At 39.3% G+C, this 20706-nt stretch overlaps 1 protein-coding gene and 1 pseudogene across 1 annotated transcript; both read right to left on the bottom strand.

Moving 5' to 3' along the window:
• Nucleotides 1–2355: 2355 nt before the first annotated feature.
• Nucleotides 2356–8934, bottom strand: LOC106601103 (BTB/POZ domain-containing protein KCTD5). The gene is made up of 6 exons (XM_045715072.1): nt 8587–8934; nt 7182–7290; nt 6875–6966; nt 6326–6421; nt 5277–5402; nt 2356–4627 (listed from the first exon to the last, which is right to left on the bottom strand). The coding sequence occupies exons 1-6, from the start codon at nt 8803–8805 to the stop codon at nt 4598–4600; spliced, it is 672 nt and encodes a 223-aa protein (XP_045571028.1). The 5' UTR covers nt 8806–8934; the 3' UTR covers nt 2356–4597.
• Nucleotides 8935–9279: 345 nt separating this feature from the next.
• Nucleotides 9280–19215, bottom strand: LOC106601104 (3-phosphoinositide-dependent protein kinase 1-like; annotated as a pseudogene).
• Nucleotides 19216–20706: the final 1491 nt, after the last annotated feature.

The following is a 20706-nucleotide window of genomic DNA, read 5'->3' as shown; positions in this document are numbered from 1 at the left end:
CATTACTATTTCTCTCTATACCCTATGCCTGCATTTAGGTACGTTTTCCGACCCATATCTTATGCTGGGTCAGCTGTCTTAATTTAACCATGATGGCTTTCCATCGCCAGTGCAGCTCATTGTAAAAAAGTGTAATAGTAGGGTTGGAATCTTCTGGCTATGTGCAAAATATTAGTTTCTGACAATATTTTTGGTAATTACTCGAGAGTATTTTCCTACATAAATATTGCATTCTGTGTGGAAATGAATAGTGATGCATTAATAAGCCTTATAGTAGCTGCTAAACATTATGATGACAATAATCACATTACTTCATTTCTAACACATACAGATGATCCCTTCACAAACAAGGTTTGTTCACAAAACCTGGATTGTGTTTAGGAGGGTACAACCAGCAACCAGAACGGGGAACTAGAACATATTTGGTGCATCATAGGCTACTGAAACTTTAGTGTTAGATTGATTGACCAAAGAGTTCCTCGATGTGTTTCTATCAGAACGTTCTACAACGTTGTGCCACAGAGTTTATAAACCCAGAGGTGCAACATCGCGAGACGTCCAGGAACGCTTGCGAAACAGACCAAGCAGACCAGGCTAGGGTTTGAGAAGTCAATGAGAAAAGTGAAACATTCTTCCTTAGTTGTAAATTTTCTTGAAATCTGAAGGCACAACCTAGATTCGAGCCCATGTCTTAAGTAGTGGAACTTGTTTTTACTCCAATCTCATGAAAGTGACAAACTGACAAGTTAATTTATGTAAAAAAAGTACTTTATATTGAAGAAGTGCCTTTGACAGGATGTATGTGCACAGTCTGGACCATTAGACCGATGACATTGCCTACAAGTGTGATAGGGGATTTCTATACAGTACCACCCGAGTGGCACAGCGGTCTATGGCACTGCATCTGTGCTAGAGGTGTCACTACAGACCCTGGTTCGATTTCAGGCTGTATCATAACCGGCCGTGATTGGGAGTCCCATAGGGCGGCGCACAATTGGCCCAGCGCCGTCCGAGTTAGTTTGGCCGGGATACACCGTCATTGTAAATAAGAATTTGTTCTTAACTGACTTGCCTAGTTAAGTAAAGGTTAAATAAAAAAATACAGTATGAGTTATAATACCCATAAAGCCGTGTGGTCAAACAGGGAAATAGTTATAATTGTTTTTCCATGATTCATTTATCCCATAGGGGACACTTAAAATAAGGGCTGTGTTTCATGTAGGCTTACCCTGGCGGGACATTTTGATAAGTGTAAATCTCTCTAGGACAAGGTTACTTTAATCAATATATTACCCCCCCAAAAATGAAACGCTAATTAGCTGCTAATGTGGCTGTCATAAAGAACTGCAAATGCCATGATGATCTGGGGGAGACTGTCGAATCGAAGCAAAAGTAAGACTCTCTGGATTAACTATCTAATGTTAGCTAACTGTGATAATGATTAAATTGGCTACATTTCTTTAAAAATGGACAATTCTGTGAATGGTCTTGTGCAAGTTTTAAATGGACACAATACCTGTTAGCAAAGTTGTCAGCTAGAGATGACGTGCAGGAGCTTGCTGGGATTTGTAGTCTTGCATGATGTCTACTTTAATGCTAATTAGCTTATTTTTTTCAGATCTGAGAGAAAATAGAGCTGAATATATTGATAAAAGTCACCTTATCTGAGAGAGAGTTACATGGTTATCAGAACGTCACACCAAGGTAAGCCTACACAAAACACAGCCCTTATTTTGATAGTTTCTAAATTTCCCTATAGGAAAAATGAATAGTGGAGAAACGATTGGAACCATGTATCTTTGTTTTTGTTTTTTGCACTTGCCAATTAAGAACATTCAGAACAAAAGTGAAAAGATATGACAACAATGACAAAGTGACAGTAACAGACGAGCGTAAAAAAAAATATATATACACATACTTTTATGACGTGTGAAACATGTGAGGATTATATGGAACTATTCATCTGTTTAACCGCTAGGTTTTATAGGTATTATGACACCTCCACTTTGGGGCTCTATGAGTAGCAGTTTCTGCCCATCATTATATTGCACTGTCTTTGTTTGTGCACTACTGAATGGAGCTTTGTGTTTGAACAGTAGCTCAATATGATTTAACTCTGTGATGGACCAAACTTGAGTCTGTCATTTGATATTTATCTAACTAGGTAAGTCAGTTAAGAACAAATTCTTATTTACAATGACGGCTTACCAGTGTCTAAAGATGTTTAGTTATTACCATATTTCCTTTCAAATGCACCCTTGCTCTATACAGTACATCTAACATATTGATGACAGAGCCATGTGGTTAGTATTTTTCTATGGCTCTGCAACAGTTTGTTCAAATACAATACAAGAGTTGAATTCATTACCATTTATTGATTAAATCCCCCAGGTCTAGCATCACCATCATTTCCATTATCCCCAGTCAAATCATGCTATTACATGTATATAATATGTATATACAGTAAGCATAAAAAATACAAAACATTTGATACTAATATATATAGGAACAGCAGTGATCAAATGGAGCAAATAACAATTGTCTGCCTCTGTTCATTTTAAAAATACATTTAACAGAAAACTGGAACAATGTCCCATTAGAAACCCTCAGCAGCCTCAGAGAGGGATCACATTTGTGTCTTGATAAGCATTCTAGAAAGTAACGGTCAAACAGGAGCTGAAGTGTCACAGCGGAGTGAAGTGGTGTCCTGCAGAGCTGAGGGCATGGTGGAAGGTGAATCAGGCCATACATGCAATGGCTGACACCCCCTTCTGTGTTTAAGAATCTGCAGTCAAAGGACACCACACTAGACACACATGGCCCACACTGTTCAGAATGTCTTCACTCTCACTGCATGGTGGACACAAACAGTGAGCACTTGTGGTTATGTGCATCACTGCTACACAGATTTCACATGCACTGTGAAGCCTCAGAGGCAAGAGGCACTTATCACCACAAGACAACTCAGTGAACAAAAAGATACCTGTCCACTGAAAATGTTTGAAAACGATCCGTATGCGTACTAGATAAATGGCTGACAGCAACTACCTGGGTATCTGGGATATGTAAACATAGTAATATACAGATGTTTAAACCAGCCAAATTAGAGCATTGTGTCACAATGGCAAGGTAAGTAAGATCCGGATTATAAAACACTAGACATGTAAACTTTACCTTGATCAGGCAACAGGAGGGGTCCAGTTGACCTTTACAGAGATTATAGCTTGTATTCCACTAGTTAAAGCCCTGTGTGTGTGTTAGGAAGAAAAACCATACACTGATAACACATCTGAATATTATTATACTTCCTCCATGTACAAATCCTCATAGATATGCATGTAGACTACCGAATTTCCTTCTTCCTGACAAAAGAAAATCAGATTAAAGTTGAAATTCAGACATTGATTTGGTCATTGAACAAAGGCAACATTTTCATGTACTGACAATGTTAATGTATTCAATAAGTAGCTCAACCATCTACAAGTTGAACAATGGTAATAATATTTTCATCAATACATGACCAAAGCATTTTAGCTCAGAACTTGCATGGTTGCAAACCGCCACAGTTTGATGTCATTTTGCTTGGTATACAGCCCTGTCAAAGCTCAATATAGTCAAACCGCAGAAGCGTAAGGATTGTGTATACACACACAAACAAGCAGATATGCACTAATTCATGCAAGAGACAAAAACGCTTTTCTTTCTCACGTAAAATGGAAAACAGTCCCTTCGCTACACCAGCCGATAACAGTCAATGTCATATGTAAAAAATGTGCCTATCAAATGGCTCTAGGTACAAATGTCCTCTAAAACATAACGTGTTCCAGTTCCACAGTGGCTGCCTAACAGGTAACCCAACTAAAACCTGCCAGAGTCCAGGGATGGAAGACAAGTTTTAGTCCTTTAACATCTGGCATTCCCTAACATCACCTCAACCTCATTATCATACAGTAACCCTGGTAGAAGTAGTTATAACAATGTCCTCCTTCCCCCAAAAAAACTGATAATGTGCAGGTTGAAGGGATATTTGGAAAGGGACATAAATAATCTCTGTTTAAAGATATGTAAAAAATAAATAAACTGTCGATACAGTCTTCGCCTCTAACAAGACAGTATGAATCTATACAACTCCATATAAATAGTCTTAAATATCTAACTTTTAAAACATGCTTTCCAATTAATTTCTCAGAGAGGTTTGATTTTTGTATGTGAAGGACTGGCATAATGTAGTACGCAGATATTTGAAATAATGTCCCACCAGACAGTGCACAGCTAATGCAGCTTCCAAAACACTATTAGAGACCCTGAGTAAACGATGGACCAAGTATAAATGCTGTGGACAATACGATATGTGATAAGGCCCTTCTCTCTGTGTGAAAATCTACAGTCCAGTTTTACTATGTAGGCCCAAAAACAGTAACGCTATCGACTGCACATTTTGATTTGATGTATGAAAGAAAAATGGTGTGTACAATGTGTAGACTGCAGTTAGCCAGCTTCTTTAGCGTGCCATAACGCTCCTCAGAATGTGATGTAGTTTGTGTCTTTATATCTGGACATCATAGCAGGACGCAATCCTAAGAACTGAACAGTCTCTTCACATTCGAGAGCCTTGTTCTTGAAGAATCTGCAAAAGAAAATGGTCAGAGCAAAATAAGATGTTTAGGCCTGTATATTTCATACTAGACAGATGTTTCAAAAAACCTTTGATAAAAGGTATTATGAGTTAGCATTTAACAGGCAGGAAGAAGCCTAAAATTTCATTTTTGTTGACTGGAAAGCAGGGAGACTAAGGCTATGCAGAATTCCATGAACTGCAGAAGCTAGTGACAGGAGGTCATTAAATATTAAAGTAGTTTAAATCATTATCGAGGCATTGCTCTTGTCTAGATAATGATTAGCGGGATGCTCTCTAGGTAATGGGCTCATAGGGATGATATGGCACAAGGGGAGAAGGGGCTCTTGGAGAAAGGGTTAAGGCCACAATGGCAGGGGTCTAAACAAAATCTCACCAATTGTCCCCTTATATTCAAAGGTAGATACATTCATTGGCAAAATGTTTCTAACAATCCTTGTACTTGTCCTCTGCAGGAAATTTAGCATGCAAAGAAAGGAATTGCAGCATCCACGACCAATAAAAAAAAAATAGTGTGCATTTATGTTAGACATGTGATAGACAACATGTATACCAAACTTGGTGTAAGTCACAATAAATGGTTGTAACAATGGTCAGGAAGTTGATGAAAGACGTTTTTGTTGCAGTGCGGGATACTAACCTTGGCCTTTTCACTTGGTTCACTGCTTGTGCCGTATGATTGGTTATGTAGCTCCTTAGAGACAACACACAGGAACTCTGCCTGGTCTTCATTTCCATAGTTATATGAGGAGCCAATACTGACCAACTGAGGGAGAAAAAAAGGGGGGGAACCAATGCCCAATGAGAAGCGAAATGTTTCTAAGGGACTAGAGGAAACATGCACACATGGGAAATCTAATCTTTCCAACAGCTTGCCAGGCACAGTCAAAACAATGTAACAGATTACAGTAGACAATTTCTATTCTACTTAAGGATCTTTGACATAAAAAAAAGTGACAAACACTGACTTTTATCTAGGACACCTGAGCACTCTGAGCTGTTACATTGCTCATGAATGTTTAGTATCCCTTGGATTAGACCACAGGGTGAAATCTGTCATTAAGGTGGAAGCTAATTCAAATAAACAGACTACACTATTCAGTAGGTTCCCATTTTCACAAAGCTGCCACGGGCAGAATGCCTAACATTCTGTCACCTTGCTGGCTCCCAAAAAAAGGAAACGTGAGTAGCAGCCTGAGCCCACTCATGAGTTCTCTCTGAGGGGAAGACCCTAACACCCTGCAAGGTCTAGAGAGAGGGCTCTAGTAACAGAAATGCACCCAGTACAGGGTGTCCTCCTGAATTAACAGAAACAGCAACATCCCCTTTTATCTGCTGTTCCATAAACATCAAACTAAATCTAACTCTAGCAACCTGGCCTCTGACAGAAACCAGTGTCTATTTGAACCAGGCACAACCACAGCTCCTTTCGCAGATGGTCAGACAATTCAGACTTTTACAAAAATAAATACAGTACCACAATAACAGCTATGTAACCAAATTATGCTGCAAGGTTGTATTTCACAGGGACTACAAATTAAGACAATTATAGTATTTATGTTATACACTGAACTCAGCATCATCTGTGAAGAGTAAATCAACCAACACAAGTCAAAGTGCAGCCGAAAGGAACATTTCTGAAAACAGGAGGCAGAACACTCCCCAATGTCTTCCTTTCAGGATAATTACCTGCTCAAACTTCCAACCATCTGACATGGTGGAAACCATTTGTGTTAGCTCCTCTTCTTGGCACTGCAAGACTCTGTAGACATGTTTTATAGGGAGCTGTGGAGAGAGAGAAAGAGGCAATGTTAATTCACATGCAACAGAGCAGCAAGTGCTCTCAATAGGCTACATACGAATCACCCATCCCCCCCAGAGCAGAGCATAGCCAGTACGTGCCAATTCCTGACCTCATCTACCTGGCAAGGGTAAGGAGACTCTGGACTAATGCCAATACATCAACAAGACCTGGAAATCCCAGTAGCTTAAGCGGAGCTTGTGCCCAGAGTCATTGCCGTATTAGACCATGTAAACAGAGGTGATCCTTGGGAGGGAGCTTGCCAAGGATGTGCTTCTCGCCAGTAGTTAGAGGGCATTAGAGGCCCCAAGGCTGACATGCCACCCCACTGCCCCCTTTAATATCCAGAGCTCTGTATTAGTGATTACAACAGGACAGTCTCAGGGAAGAAAGAAATCACCCAGATGGCAATGACAATTTTAGTCAAGCCCACACACCTGAACTGTTTTGCAGTCCCTCTCCCTGATTTTGTCTTTAATTAGCTTGATCAAAGAAGGGATATTGTAGAATTCAGCCTCTTCCAGTACACCTTGAGGGGAACAGAATGTATTTAACCAGTTATTAAAACCCCAATCATTGAAAACAACTATGTATGCTAATGAGAACTGCTTTGGTATTAAATGTAATAAGTGTGATTGTTAGCGTGTGACGTGTTAGAGCGAAAAAGAAACCGCAACAAAGATGACAGAATGGCACAACCCTTCAGACACGTCTCAGCATATCCCCAAGACATTATCATCATACCTTCCTCTGCAAGGCCTCTATTGAGCACCAGTTTCCCATGCCTCAGGTAGTTGAGCACTGGACCAAAGTATGTTGGGTCCCGGTCTATCAAATAGGCACCCGTTTCATCCTGAAGAAAGAGAAGTCGATAACAATGAGAAAAGCAGACAATCAATAACAAATCTGGGAAGAAACCATTGACGATTTTTGTACAGTGACAAACATCGAAACAGAACTGTGCAATAGCATAAACCCATAGCCAATCCATGGATACAACAGCTCTGTGTCCAGATCTTGGAGCAGCGCCAACATGGGGTAACTGACATTTAGCAGGTCTTATTATCACTGAAGAATCACCACAGCGGCCTTGCTCCAGCCTTCACACACCATCATCATTAGCAAGAATCAATACAGAGGGCAGAGATACATCTCCTTACCACATTACACTGGGCACATGAACATTACAGACTCTCACCTCGACAAATGAGGAATGCTAATCAGCATAGTTTCTTAAATATCCTAGATAATTATGGGATGAAACTATTCTGCTGGGATACTGTGGATCTTTCAGAGCCCAAGACTCATTGCAACTGCATCTGTATGACTGAGCCAACTTGTCTTGTAAGGTCTATTGCCAGCTTTTAAAATGTCATCCTCCTGTTAAATGATGCATGGTGACCTTTGAGGGTTGGAAATCAGGATGGTAAACACATTCAACATGTGGATTATCATACTTTATCTTACAAGGGCAACGCTCCTTTTCCAGAAAGGGGGGCTCATTTGCACAATTGTATATTATAAGCCCAATCATTTACAAAAAAAATATATACTACTTGTCTTGTCAACAATGTATTTTATGGTCCATTTGCGTGTAGGCGTTATTCTGATATTCACCAGCTAGATAGCTACAGTAACAGTTTATTGTGGTTGACTAGATAACAAACTTGCCTGTTAGCGAGCTGACAGATACTAGTACTATATACGAACGTTATCTATCTTAGTACGAGTAGAAACGTGCTGCTATGCAAATTCATATTTGTTAGTTAGCTACTGTAAATCTGTAGTCAGGAAGGTTATCCAGAAAAAAAACAGGAAAACAAACTAACGTTGACGGTAACGTTATTTAGCTAGTTAGACAATTTCTTTGGGAGTTAACGTTGGCCAGCTGAACTAGTTAGCCTGTACTAGTAACGACGTTAGTAGCTAACGTTGACCATCTAAATTAGCGATCCGTTTGGCTTACTTCCTGGCTAAACAACAAAAAGAACTAGCTAACTAGTTAGTAAATCGGTCTGGATATGCTATCTAGGTAACGTAAGTTAACGTTAGAACATTCACATGATGAGTAAAACAGACAAAGGTTACCTAGTTAACATTAGCCAACTAGCTAGTAACGTTATTTAGCTAGATAAATAGATATCCGTACCTTGTCAGAGTCGAGGTCGGGGTCGGCCTGGCACAGACGGTACAGGAATGATTTTGAGTCTCGGCACAACGTTTGCCTCGTTGTGAGAAAGTATGTCCCACCGACATTCAGACGGACCCATTTGGATGCCCCGATACCAGGTGACTGCATTCTCTGTTCTGGAGACAGGGCGGAACACTGGTCAACTGAGCCGCTGGAGTCAGGGCTCTTCTCCGCCATCCCAGCTCCTCGAACCTGGATGCGTCGCTATCTAAAGTTACAGGAACTGAGTTGAAGCGGGCCGGGAAACTGGGCAAGGCAGTCATGAAGTACGGTAATCCAAGTTTGACAACCCCCACCCACCGGTTTCCAGTTGTTATTATACATCCGTCAGATTCCACAGTCAAAATTGGCTACAAATGTTTTATTTTTTGGTCTTTATTTAAGGTTAGGGTCAGGCATAAATTTAGCAGTGTGGTTAAAGTTAGGCTTAACTTTAAAATAAAATTCTAAGATAATAAATTGTAGAAATGGGCGGGGTTTATAACTTTGTGGCTACTGAAGCTAGTGGTGACCCCTCCCCCCACTCCCTGCATCCTTCTCATACGAATCATTTTTGCAGTTGGGACTCCATGACTTCAAAAAAGGTTTCGTCCCAAAATGATCATACTGAGCCTTCACCCAAGCTAAGTATAAATAAACACAGGACGTTTGTCAAAATCCCACATGCTTTTATTATCAAGCCAATTTATATATATGCTGCATTCTTCCAATTAACAATTTGAAACTTGCACACAAAAAAATAGGCCAGGCTCACATCTATTTATGTAAAACATAACAATGTCACCAACCATAAATAAAATATAGATTACAATGAAAGGTAGCAAAACATCATAATTTACCATTATCAATTATTTACATTCAATTGATTTACATTTAAATTATGTAAACATGGAGCCGGGACATTAATCCAAATTATTACCATATTTGAACTGTTTGGATAGCATGAGGATTAATCAGCAAAGGTTAAAAGCCTAAAACAAATACAAAATATACATCTTACACTTTACTTGCATCCCATTTTGTACATCACAGCAATGGTCGGTAGAATAGACTAACAAAATATATGTCTAACATTTACAATCAACTTCTCCCAGAAATGAGAACAACAGTCAAAAACAGGCTACAACATCCTCCTCTGCAATTTGGATGAACTGTTCAACCAACATCCAAGTCAACTCCTCATTTCTAAAGCAGCACCAGCCCATGTGGTTTGACCAAAGTTTATTCTCTGCTATAGAAGACAAATAGCTTAAGAGTACCAAGGCCACCATGTCAGACATGAGACCATCCAAGCCTAAGAAATCATCCGTTAAAATAGTTGCAATAGCCATTCTACTTCCTTGAATAATAGGTCATTTCTATACCAGAATGGCTTTAGATCCAGCTGAATTTATCAAATTCTGCATTACAATGGAACATGCCTTGAACCTGCTGCCCTACAAGAAATTAAGTCTGTAGTAATAGGGAAACCGACTTGTAAGCTACATTACAGCTAGGTGTTTTCCATCATTTATGAATTAACGCCTTCATTTTCTGTCTCCTGTCATTACAGGGTAAAACCTGTCTTCAAAAGATATTGTGCCCAACCTACATGCATGAGTTAAAATGCTTGTTATAGATCTTCTGCCACACTTCTTGAATTTTGTTGCACCATTTGTCAGCATTCCCACACGGGTCCATCAGATAGTATGTTCTGTTTGGCTGCAAAGAGGAGGATAGGTCACTGTTACTGATAGTTTTATAAAGTGAGTTTTGTTAGCTACGGGTGAACTATTAATTGCAATAGACTAATTCATTACTGTATGGACAAAGAAGGTCTTGAAGTTCTTGGCCTCTGGGCGCAGTGCGGGGGACCAGGGGATCTCTCCTTTCAAAACCTTGTTAACTGGGTCCACATAGTAAAGGTGTGGTCCCTCAGTCAACAATAGCTGGCGCCGACGTGCAAACAGCCCCTGTAAAAGTAGAGAGCAATTCTCAGACATAAAAAAGAAATCCCTTGCCTGTAGGTAAAGTCAGTAAGTATGGTTCAAGATGCCCCACATTGATTCCTGGCAGCAATTGCAAACAACTGCCAGAGGAGGGAAGTATGTTGCTTTAGGGTTGGAAGAGTACAGTATCAAGACAGTCACTCCTCCCCTTCAAACTGAAAAATAGAACATTACTGTAAAGTAATTCAGGATTACATAAATACTGACCTTCCTTTTGTCCACTGGTCCCATCTTGAAGATCAAATTATTCTCCACAAACTGATTCCTTAATACATAAAAAAAGTCAATTCCCAAAATCTTTCTTGATACAGTTCACACAGTATATCATATTATTGTTGGCATTATATTGTCTTTAGGTAAAGTGCTTCATGTTTACAAGATATCACATGTAGAATTGTGTAAATATTGTAAGTAAACATAGGAATCCCAACATACGAGCATGAGATCATCAACTACAGTATGTGTCAATATTATGGTGAGATAATATTGACAGTTAGTCTTCTGACACTCTGACCACAAAAACATGTTTTGCTTGCGAGTACATCGCTGCAGACCTACCAGGGGTTTCTGCTTGTCTGCTTCTCAAGCAGTAGCCGCTTCACCTCAGTGGAAAACTGCAGGTCCAGCTCAAAGGAGTTGTTGTCCAGGTCATGAATGTACTGCTCGATGTTGCCGTTGGTCCTTTGTGCAGGGTTGGAGTTGGGGATGGGACTGGGGTTGGCCACAAACAGTGGTTGAAAGGAGCGGGAATGGACAACCTGCATGTTGCTGAACTGGCTGAGGAGGTCATCATACTGTGGATGGAACCACATCAGAATCAGGGTGTTTTCAGTACAGATTACAAAACAAGGACACACTAATTTGACATATTGTGGAAACAATATGTCAACAAGGATTTGTGTCAACCTTTAATCATATATGTCAAGAGGGAAAAACCTACATTTCCATAATAGTCCTCATCATCCTCAGCCATGGCTGGCAGGTAGGGGGTGAGTTTGGGGGGTGTCTGTAGGTGAAGGTTCTCCCATGTGACAGCCTTAAAGAAAAAATGGGCTCTGAGAGGGTTGTACCCACCCATCTCCTCACAACCTAATCGGTTAGAGGGATCCAAGCACTACCACAAAAATAAAGCAATGCTTAGTTAATAATGACACTCATTGGTTCATAGTATGGAACTGAGGAACAACATCTGAATGTATTTAAATAATTCATATGATTAGACTCACTAGAAGCTGTTCCACTAGATCCTTCGCATTAGGAAAGAATTTATCAGGAAATTTATACTCCAGTTTAATAATCTTCTGGAATTTCAGGTAGTCATTCCTGGTGAGCAAATAATACCATCAACCACATGGACAGACAGAAGATCATATGAGAGTGCAAGGCACATGTTAGAACTTGTGTCATATTGATGTCTTCTTTGGGGCTTGATTGCCTGGAAGTGGAAGATGCATACAGTATACACAACTGTCACTGTACTTGGCTTTGAAAGGGCTTTGAGGTAAATGTGTTGGTTTATAGTTGAACCATGAAGCTGCTGCCATGTGAGAGTGACTGGGGTTTCTTCAAGCCTCCAGGCACTCAATACACAAACAAGTCATAAACACCACAGCCATAACATCCTGTTATTTCACACAGTGTTTTTAGACTGCGATAACAAATAGACTAAATCGTTTGCTAAATCAAAGTGCGCTTCTGCAAAGCCCTTGACAATGAAGCTTCTCAAATATTTTACCTGAATATTAAAAAAGGAAAATAATAATGTACGATAAGCAACTTACCCAGCTCTAAATGGAGGTAATCCTGCCACCAACTGGTAGATGATACAGCCTAAACCCCAAAGGTCAGAGCTAAAACGCACCAGAAAACATGACAGATTGGGTTCACTTTTTTCAGTGTTGGGTTTTATCATAGTGATGTAAACATTGCCAGAAATACACGAGTCTTGTTCCCAGCTGCATAAAGCATGGCAAGCGAGGCTAGAAGTGATACACTAACAGAACTACACAGATAACTTGAATATTGGATTGAAATCAGGGTACTGAATGAATTCAAGTCAAACTACCTTTTGCAGGCAGATTTCTGAGTCAGTAGCTCTGGAGAAACATACTCAGCTGTTCCAACAAAGGAGTTTGCTCTGTCTGCAAAAAAACAATCATATGAATTAGAGGTATGGACAAATTATTCACATGACACATTTGGTACCGTCACTGAAGATGTCTTGAGTCAATTGTGCTTAAAATGACATTATTGACTCATCATTTTAATAGGTATATTCCGAGCACTGTATAACTGGCAATTTGCTATAATTTGCTTCCATATCTATGAAGCCCACATAGAGACCCTTGTGCATGTGCCTATAAATAACAAAAACACTTTTCTGTAAGCCTTTAGAGAGGTATAGATAGATACGTTAACCACAATACGATAAGGGGTAAACAAACCAATGTACTGTACTTAGTCTATCAACAAACTGGAGGAAAATTACACAAAGACAAAGCAATATGTGTTAAATTACTTTGTGTACCATCTGATGAGAGTTGTTTTGCAGTTCCAAAGTCTGTTATTTGAATGTGCATGTCCTCATTCAGTAAAATATTCTCTGGTTTGAGGTCCCTGTAAAGAAAAAGCCACACCATTTAAAACCTTAAAATAAAATTCATATCATGACATTTTAATAAACCTAACGCAGTCGTAAATCTAAGCACTGGCGATAGCGCTATAGGTTCAGGGGTGTGTCAGAAATATTTTTGCCATTTTCACAGCCGGAATTATGACTACAATAGCTGGCAGTGGAGCAAAAGGGCTGGGTTTTGATGAATGAACAAGTTGTAGGTGTGACGAGGGCTTGGCCACTCACTGGCCAATCAATGCGTTCCATGGCTTAATAACGCATGTGTTTGTCACAAGTTCTGTTGGTTATTGACAGTCTTTACGTTGTCATCACTTCCAATTCGGATGGAGGCACAGAATATTATTTCGTCCTGGTCCATTTTGGATTGATACTAAAGTTTATTAAATAGCATAGACTACAGTAACGAGTTTGCTCAATAGCCTATGTTTGGAGAGTTGAAAGTCAATATTGTTGTAATTGGCTTCAATGAGCCTAGCCTAGCCTAGCCTCTGTCTTTATGTGTCAAACTATTCCTAAAAAAAAAAAAAAAAACACTAGGCAAATTGTATTGTATGTGTGAGGCACGTGCTCAATAAGCGAAATATAGCTTAGGCCTACCGTTGATACTGCATTATAGGACTGAATAATTTAAATATGTTTGGAGGAGTGCGTCTTTGGTAACCAGATGAGAGGCACTCTTTGGAGCTGGGGATCGATACTTGGAACAAGTGAAATGAAGTATGCAGGTAGGCATATGTGTGTATGTTTTAGGATGTGCAGTATATTTTCAATTCAAGTGTCTTTACCCATAGCATTTTCACATCTATACAAAATACTAGGCTCCTGTCGATTGTATCGTTATCTATGTGCTAGGCAGATTCTCAAAAATGTTTATATAGTATGCAAGTATGTGAATTGTAAATAATGAAAAAGCAGAGGGAAAAAACCTCCAAAATGTTTACTCAGCGCAAGCGAGCTGATGTTAGACAGGTAAATTGCCGAACCATTAAGTCTGGAAAATGCCAGTGTGGCAGTTTTTACATGACGAAATTGCAAACTAACGTGCGTTTGACACTTGCGCCTCCTTAGCGGCAGCCGAAAATAGAGCCCACAATTTCTAATCAAGGAACATTATAAAACTTCCATAAAAAATTATTCAAAGATACAAAAATATCAAATAAATTAATGTTTGTCAAACTTAATAATACATTGTGAAATTGGTCTTACCTGTGAATTATGCCTTTAGAATGCAAATACTGTAATGCACATACTATTTCAGCAGAGTAGAATCTAGTGCACGTCTCATCGAATGAGCCTATTTTGCGAATGTATTTCAGTAATTCCCCATTTCTTGCATAGCTTATGCCAAAATCTAACAGGAGGCAGTTAAGGATAATGGTACTAAGATCACAAAATAGATGAGACCAGATATTATGTAGAAGTCTTAAAGTAGCCCATGTTCTGATTATTTCGAAGGATACACAACCTTTTCACATCTTGAAATGTGAAGTAGAGCTTGACGATAAATGGATGGTCTAAGCTTGACATGATATCCCTCTCTCGTGTCACGCAATGTGCCTTGTTCTCCTTCCGGATGTGCATCTTCTCCAGAATCTTCACTGAAACACAATTCAAACCGATATGCTTCACTCTGTGTTTATGACTGAATCAAATTCCAGTTTCCTCACTTCAAAGAACATTATTGTTCAGCACAAATGCATTTAAGTTATAAGCAGAATCCAGGACAGTCACTTGAACACCACTTGAGGATCATCAGCATCATGCAACAAGAGAAAACATATTTGTAGTGTCTTACTAGCATATTCCTTCCCTGTGGCCTGTTCTCTTGCCAGCACAACCTGAAACAAGTTTGCAATCAACAAAGATTAACAATCCATCAACCCTTTACCAATAGAAAATAAAAAGTAATTAATATGACTGCAACTGTAATCTGTAAGCCCCACACACAAAATACAACACAATAGAAAATTATGAGGACTTACTGTTGAATAGGAGCCTTCTCCTAGAATTCGACCAAATTTGAAGTCCTCTGGCTGCTTTACAAGCTTTGGGGAGTCTTGAGGGCCCTCCATTCTTAGATGGAGGAACAAACTGGAGTCCAGGTGATTCTTACCATAGAAGGAGGAGGCGAGGAACACAGGATGATGCTGGACCGAATAGGAACGGCATCATACCTTAAAGGATGTATAGAGACAGAAAAACAACAGTCACATAACAAAAAAATGAAGCTACACCACCCTTTCCCTCCCTCCCCTCTCGCTCTCTCTTCACACACACACACACACACACACACACACACACACACACACACACACAAAACCACCATACAGCGAGTAACCCACAGCTGATAAACTAGCACGCTGCTTCCGCACAGGGAGGGTTCTTGTTTATGTTTTTTTTTCACGCATGACTACAGGTGCTGTTCCAATTCCTTATAAATACCATTTCATTATTCAAGTAAGACTCCAAAAGAGAAAGGGTATTTAATATCTGAGAATATCTACTGCAGCCCTCATCCTCCACATACAACACATTCTGTTAAAGGTCCCCAAAGCACACATCCCTGAGTCGCTCCTCTTTTCAGTTCGCTGCAGCTAGCAACTGGAACGAGCTACAAACAAACACTCAAACTGGGCCGTTTTATCTCCATCTCTTCATTCAAAGACTCAGTCATGGACACTCTTACTGACAGATGTGGCTGCTTTGCGTGATGTATTGTTGGCTCTACCTTCTTCCCCTTTGTGCTGTTGTCTGTGCCCAAGAGTGTTTGTACTCTGTTTTGTGCTGCTACCATATTGTGCTGCTGCCATGTTGTTTTGCTACCACATTGTTGTCATGTTGTGTTGCTACCATGCTGTGTTGTCATGTGTTGCTGCCATGCTTTTTAACATTTTATTTAACCTTTATTTAATTAGGCAAGTCAGTTAAGAACAAATTCTTATTTACAATGACGGCCTACCAAACGGCAAAGGGCCTCCTGCGGGGATGGGGGCCTGGGATTAAAAATAAATGTAAAAAAAATATAGGACAAAACACACATCACGACAAGCGAAAACACTACACAAAGAGAGACCAAAGACAACAACATAGCATAGGGCGGCAGACCGCCTAGTGGTTAGAGCATTGGGCCAGTAACCGAAAGGTTTCTAGATGGAATCCCAGAGCTGACAAGGTAAACATTTGTCGTTCTGTCCCTGAACAAGGCAGTTAACCCACTGTTCCTAGGCTGTCATTTTAAATAAGAATTTGTTCTTAACTAGTTAAATAAATAAATAAATAAATAAATATTATATTTTACATTAATAGCTGTTGTTTATCTTATAGAATATTGTCCTGGGACAATCATGAAATTATGGTAGCAAGTTACTTTCATTAATTACTTTTATTAGGCTAAGTGATTGTCGACTTAAGCTACAACAGACAACACAAGGTTTAGAGACACTGGTGAATGAGTCCATTGAGAGACGCAACCATCAAAACAATAGAAACACAAGCAACATGGCGCCCAGCCCTAGCAGCACCTATCCAGTTTTTTTTAGTGTAGGGCAGGGTTCCCCAACTGGTGGCCCGCGACCTGAATTTGGCCTGCATTTCATTTTATTTGCCCCCCAAGTTTTCTGAGCAACCCCCCCCAAAAATATATATATATATATTTAATTGTTCGACATAACACTAATAACAACAGCAAATCAGCTCCAAGTGATTTTAATTTTGAAAATCCCACGCATAACAGAGATACTGTATATGTGATCGTATACAAAATGTAAGCAATGTTTGAAATGATTATGTTTTATTCAAATGTACAGTACCAGACAAAAGTTTGGACATACCTACTCATTCAAGAGTTTCTTTATTTTTACTATTTTCTACATTGTAGAATGTACGAAATGTTTATTTAAGTGTTTTACAAGTTAACCTTTATTTAACTAGCCAAGTCAGTTAAAAACGAATTGTTATTTACAATGACGGCCTACACTGGCCAAACCCAAACGACGCTGGGCCAATTGTGCGCCACCATATGGGGCTCCCAATCACAGCCGGTTGTGATACAACCTGGAATCGAACCAGGGTGTCTGTAGTGACGCCTCAAGCACTACCTTAGACAGTACCTTAGACCGCTGTGCCACTCGAGAGCCCGGTTATTTGTGTTATTTGTGGAAATAACACATATGGAATCATGTAGTAACCAAAATAAGTGTTAAACAAATCAAAATATATTTTAGATTTTTCAAAGTAGCCACCCTTTGCTTTGATGACAGCTTTGCACACACTTGACATTCTCTCAACCAGCTTCATGAGGTAGTCACCTGGAATGCATTTCAATTAACAGGTGTGGCTTGTTAAAAGTTAATTTGTGGAATTTCTATCCTTCTTAATGCATTTGAGCCAATCAGTTGTGTTGTGACAAGGTAGGGGTGGTATACAGAAGATAGCCCTATTTGGTAAAACACCAAGTTCATATTATGTCAAGAACAGCTCAAATAAGCAAAGAGAAATTACAGTCCATCATTACTTTAAGACATGAAAGCCAGTCAATGCAGAAAATTTCAAGAACTTTGAAAGTTTCTTCAAGTGTAAAAACCATTAAGCTATATGATAAAAATGGCTCTCATGAGGACCGCCACAGGAAAGAAAGACCCAGAGTTACCTCTGCTGCAGAGGATAAGTTCATTAGAGTTAACTGCACCTCAGATTGCAGGCCAAATAAATGCTTCACAGAGTTCAAGTAACAGACACATCATCGACTGTTCAGAGGAGACAGCGTGAACATTTTTGGTTCCAACTGCCGTGTCTTTGTGAGATGCAGAGTAGGTGAACGGATGACCTCCGCATGTGTGGTTCCCACCATGACGCATGGAGTAGGAGGTGTGATGGTGCTTTGCTGGTGACACTGTCAGTGATTTATTTAGAATTCAAGGCACACTTAACCAGCATGGCTATCACAGCATTCTGCAGTGATATGCCATCCCATCTGGTTTGCGCTTAGTGGGACTATCATTTGTTTTTAAACAGGACAATGACCCAACACACCTCCAGGATTTGTAAGAGCTATTTGACCAAGAAGGAGAGTGATGGAGTGCCGCATCAGATGACCTGGCCTCCACATTCACCCGACCTCAACCAAAATGAGATGGTTTGTTACGAGTTGGACCACAGAGTGAATGAAAAGCAGAAGACAAGTGCTCAGCATATGTGGGGACTCCTTCAAGATTGTTGGAAAGGTATTCCAGTTGAAGCTGGTTGAGAGAACACCAAGCGTGTGCAAAGCTGTCATCAAGGCAAAGGGTGGCTACTTTGAAGAATCTCAAATATGATATTTATATACACTTTTTTGGTTACCACATGATTCCTTATGTGTTATTTCATAGTTTTGATATCTTCACTATTATTCTACAATGTAGAAAATAGTAAAAAATTAAGAAAAACCCTTGAATGAGTAGGTGTGTCCAAACTTTTGACTGGTACTGTATATTTCAATAAAACATAATAATTTCAATGTTTGGGCTTCTTGCGGTACATTTTTAGTCTACAAATGATCACATAACAATAATACATTACTGAAAATAAACTCTTTAATCCCACCCCTCAGCCACGCTCAGCCCATCCCACCTATCACCATAGACCACTCTCGTTTGGTTTCCATGTGCCATATATTTTTCAATTGTGCTGTGATGTTTTACATACATTTTGAACCTTTCTAATCGTATAGTATCCACAGATTGTAGGAAAGGTTTTCACCTTTGGCTCACGAGTATTATTATATTATTTATTGACTGACTGGATAAATAAATCAATTGTGCACCAGTTTTGACATGACAAAATTGCAAACGAACACTTACTAACATGTTTTTGACACTTGCAACTCCTTAGCGCCAGCTGAAAATAGAGCCCACAATTTCTAAACAAGGAACATAAAACTTCCATTAAAAGTTATTCAAAGATACAAAAATATCAAATAAATTAATGTTCATGTCAAACTTCATAATACATAGTGAAATTGGTCTTACCTGGGAACGATACCTTTAGAATGCAAATACTGTAATGGACATACTATTTCAGCAGAGTAGAATCTAGTGCACAAATTATTTGTAATTATTTTCTGGCCCCCTGACCATCCACTCAAGAAAAAAACAAAAACAGCCTGCGACTGTAACTAGTTGATAATCCCTGGTGTAGGGTACTTTCCACTCCAGACACCTGCCACGGAAAGCAGTGCTCCAACAACACCATGACAAAACTATAAACAACAGAAACCAAAAGGGTATGTCCCTTTGCACATAGAAATGTACAATTTAGAAGAAAACAGCAATTACAGTAAAAACTAAAAAGCGAATAATTAACTGGGACAATCAAAGCCATCTGTCCTAGAGACAGGAAATCATAGCCTAGTCTAACCTCCAAAGCAGTAAACAAGCCAATAAAAGTAAATTACCTGTGTTTTTCTGTTTTTCTACCATTCATTTTTCCCATAAGGGATTTTAGAAACACTTAAAATATGGGCTGTGTTTCGTGTAGGCTTACCCTGGCGTGATGTTTTGATAAACATGTAAATTTCTCTCGGACAAGGTGACTTTTATCAATATATACACTACCGTTCAAAAGTTTGGGGTCACTTAGAAATGTCCTTGTTTTTGAAAATTGTCCATTAAAATAACATCAAATTGATCAGATATACAGTGTAGACATAGTTAATGATGTAAATGACTATTGTAGATGGAAGTGGCAGATTTTTAATAGAATATCTACATAGGCGTACAGAGGCCCATTATATTCGGCTCTATTTACTCTCAGATTCAAGAATGCTAATTAGCAGCAAAGTAGACATGCAAAACTACAAATCCCTGAAAGGTCCTACACCTCATCTCTAGCTGACACCTTTGCTAACAGGTCAATTTAAAACTTGCACAAGACAGTTCACAGAATTGTCCATTAACCTGTTGGGGCTACAGGTTAGCAATGAACCCCGAGTCGGGATTGCTAACAAGGCTGGAAATTCAAAACATCAAAAATCTAATAATTTCAATTTCTCAAACCATCAACTATTTTACACAATTTAAAAGATAAACATCTCCTTAATCTAACCACATTGTTCGATTTTCAAAGAGGCTTTACGGCAAAAGCATAAAGTTAGATTATGTTAGGACAGTACAGTTTTCTTTCTTGTGTGGATGGTCAGGGGGCCGAGACATAATTACAAACAATTCGTAATCTAAAAATTTACCGCAAGAAGCCCAAACAGATATATTTGACTAAAACATAATTTCAAACCTTGCTGACATTTATATATGATCAAATACAGTATATCTCACTATTATGCATGGGAATACTTTGGAACAGATTTCCTAAATTAATATAACTTGGAGCTGATTTACTTTTGTTTTAAAGGTCTTATGTCTTACATAAAAGGGGGGGGCAAATAAAATCAAATGCTGGCCAAATTCGGCCAGGGGCGCG

The sequence above is a fragment of the Salmo salar genome, chromosome ssa03 (genome assembly GCF_905237065.1).
Source record: "Salmo salar chromosome ssa03, Ssal_v3.1, whole genome shotgun sequence".
NCBI classification, from domain to species: domain Eukaryota; kingdom Metazoa; phylum Chordata; class Actinopteri; order Salmoniformes; family Salmonidae; genus Salmo; species Salmo salar.
The sequence above is the reverse complement of the archived record's forward strand: the minus strand, read 5'-3'. Positions and strand labels throughout refer to the sequence as shown.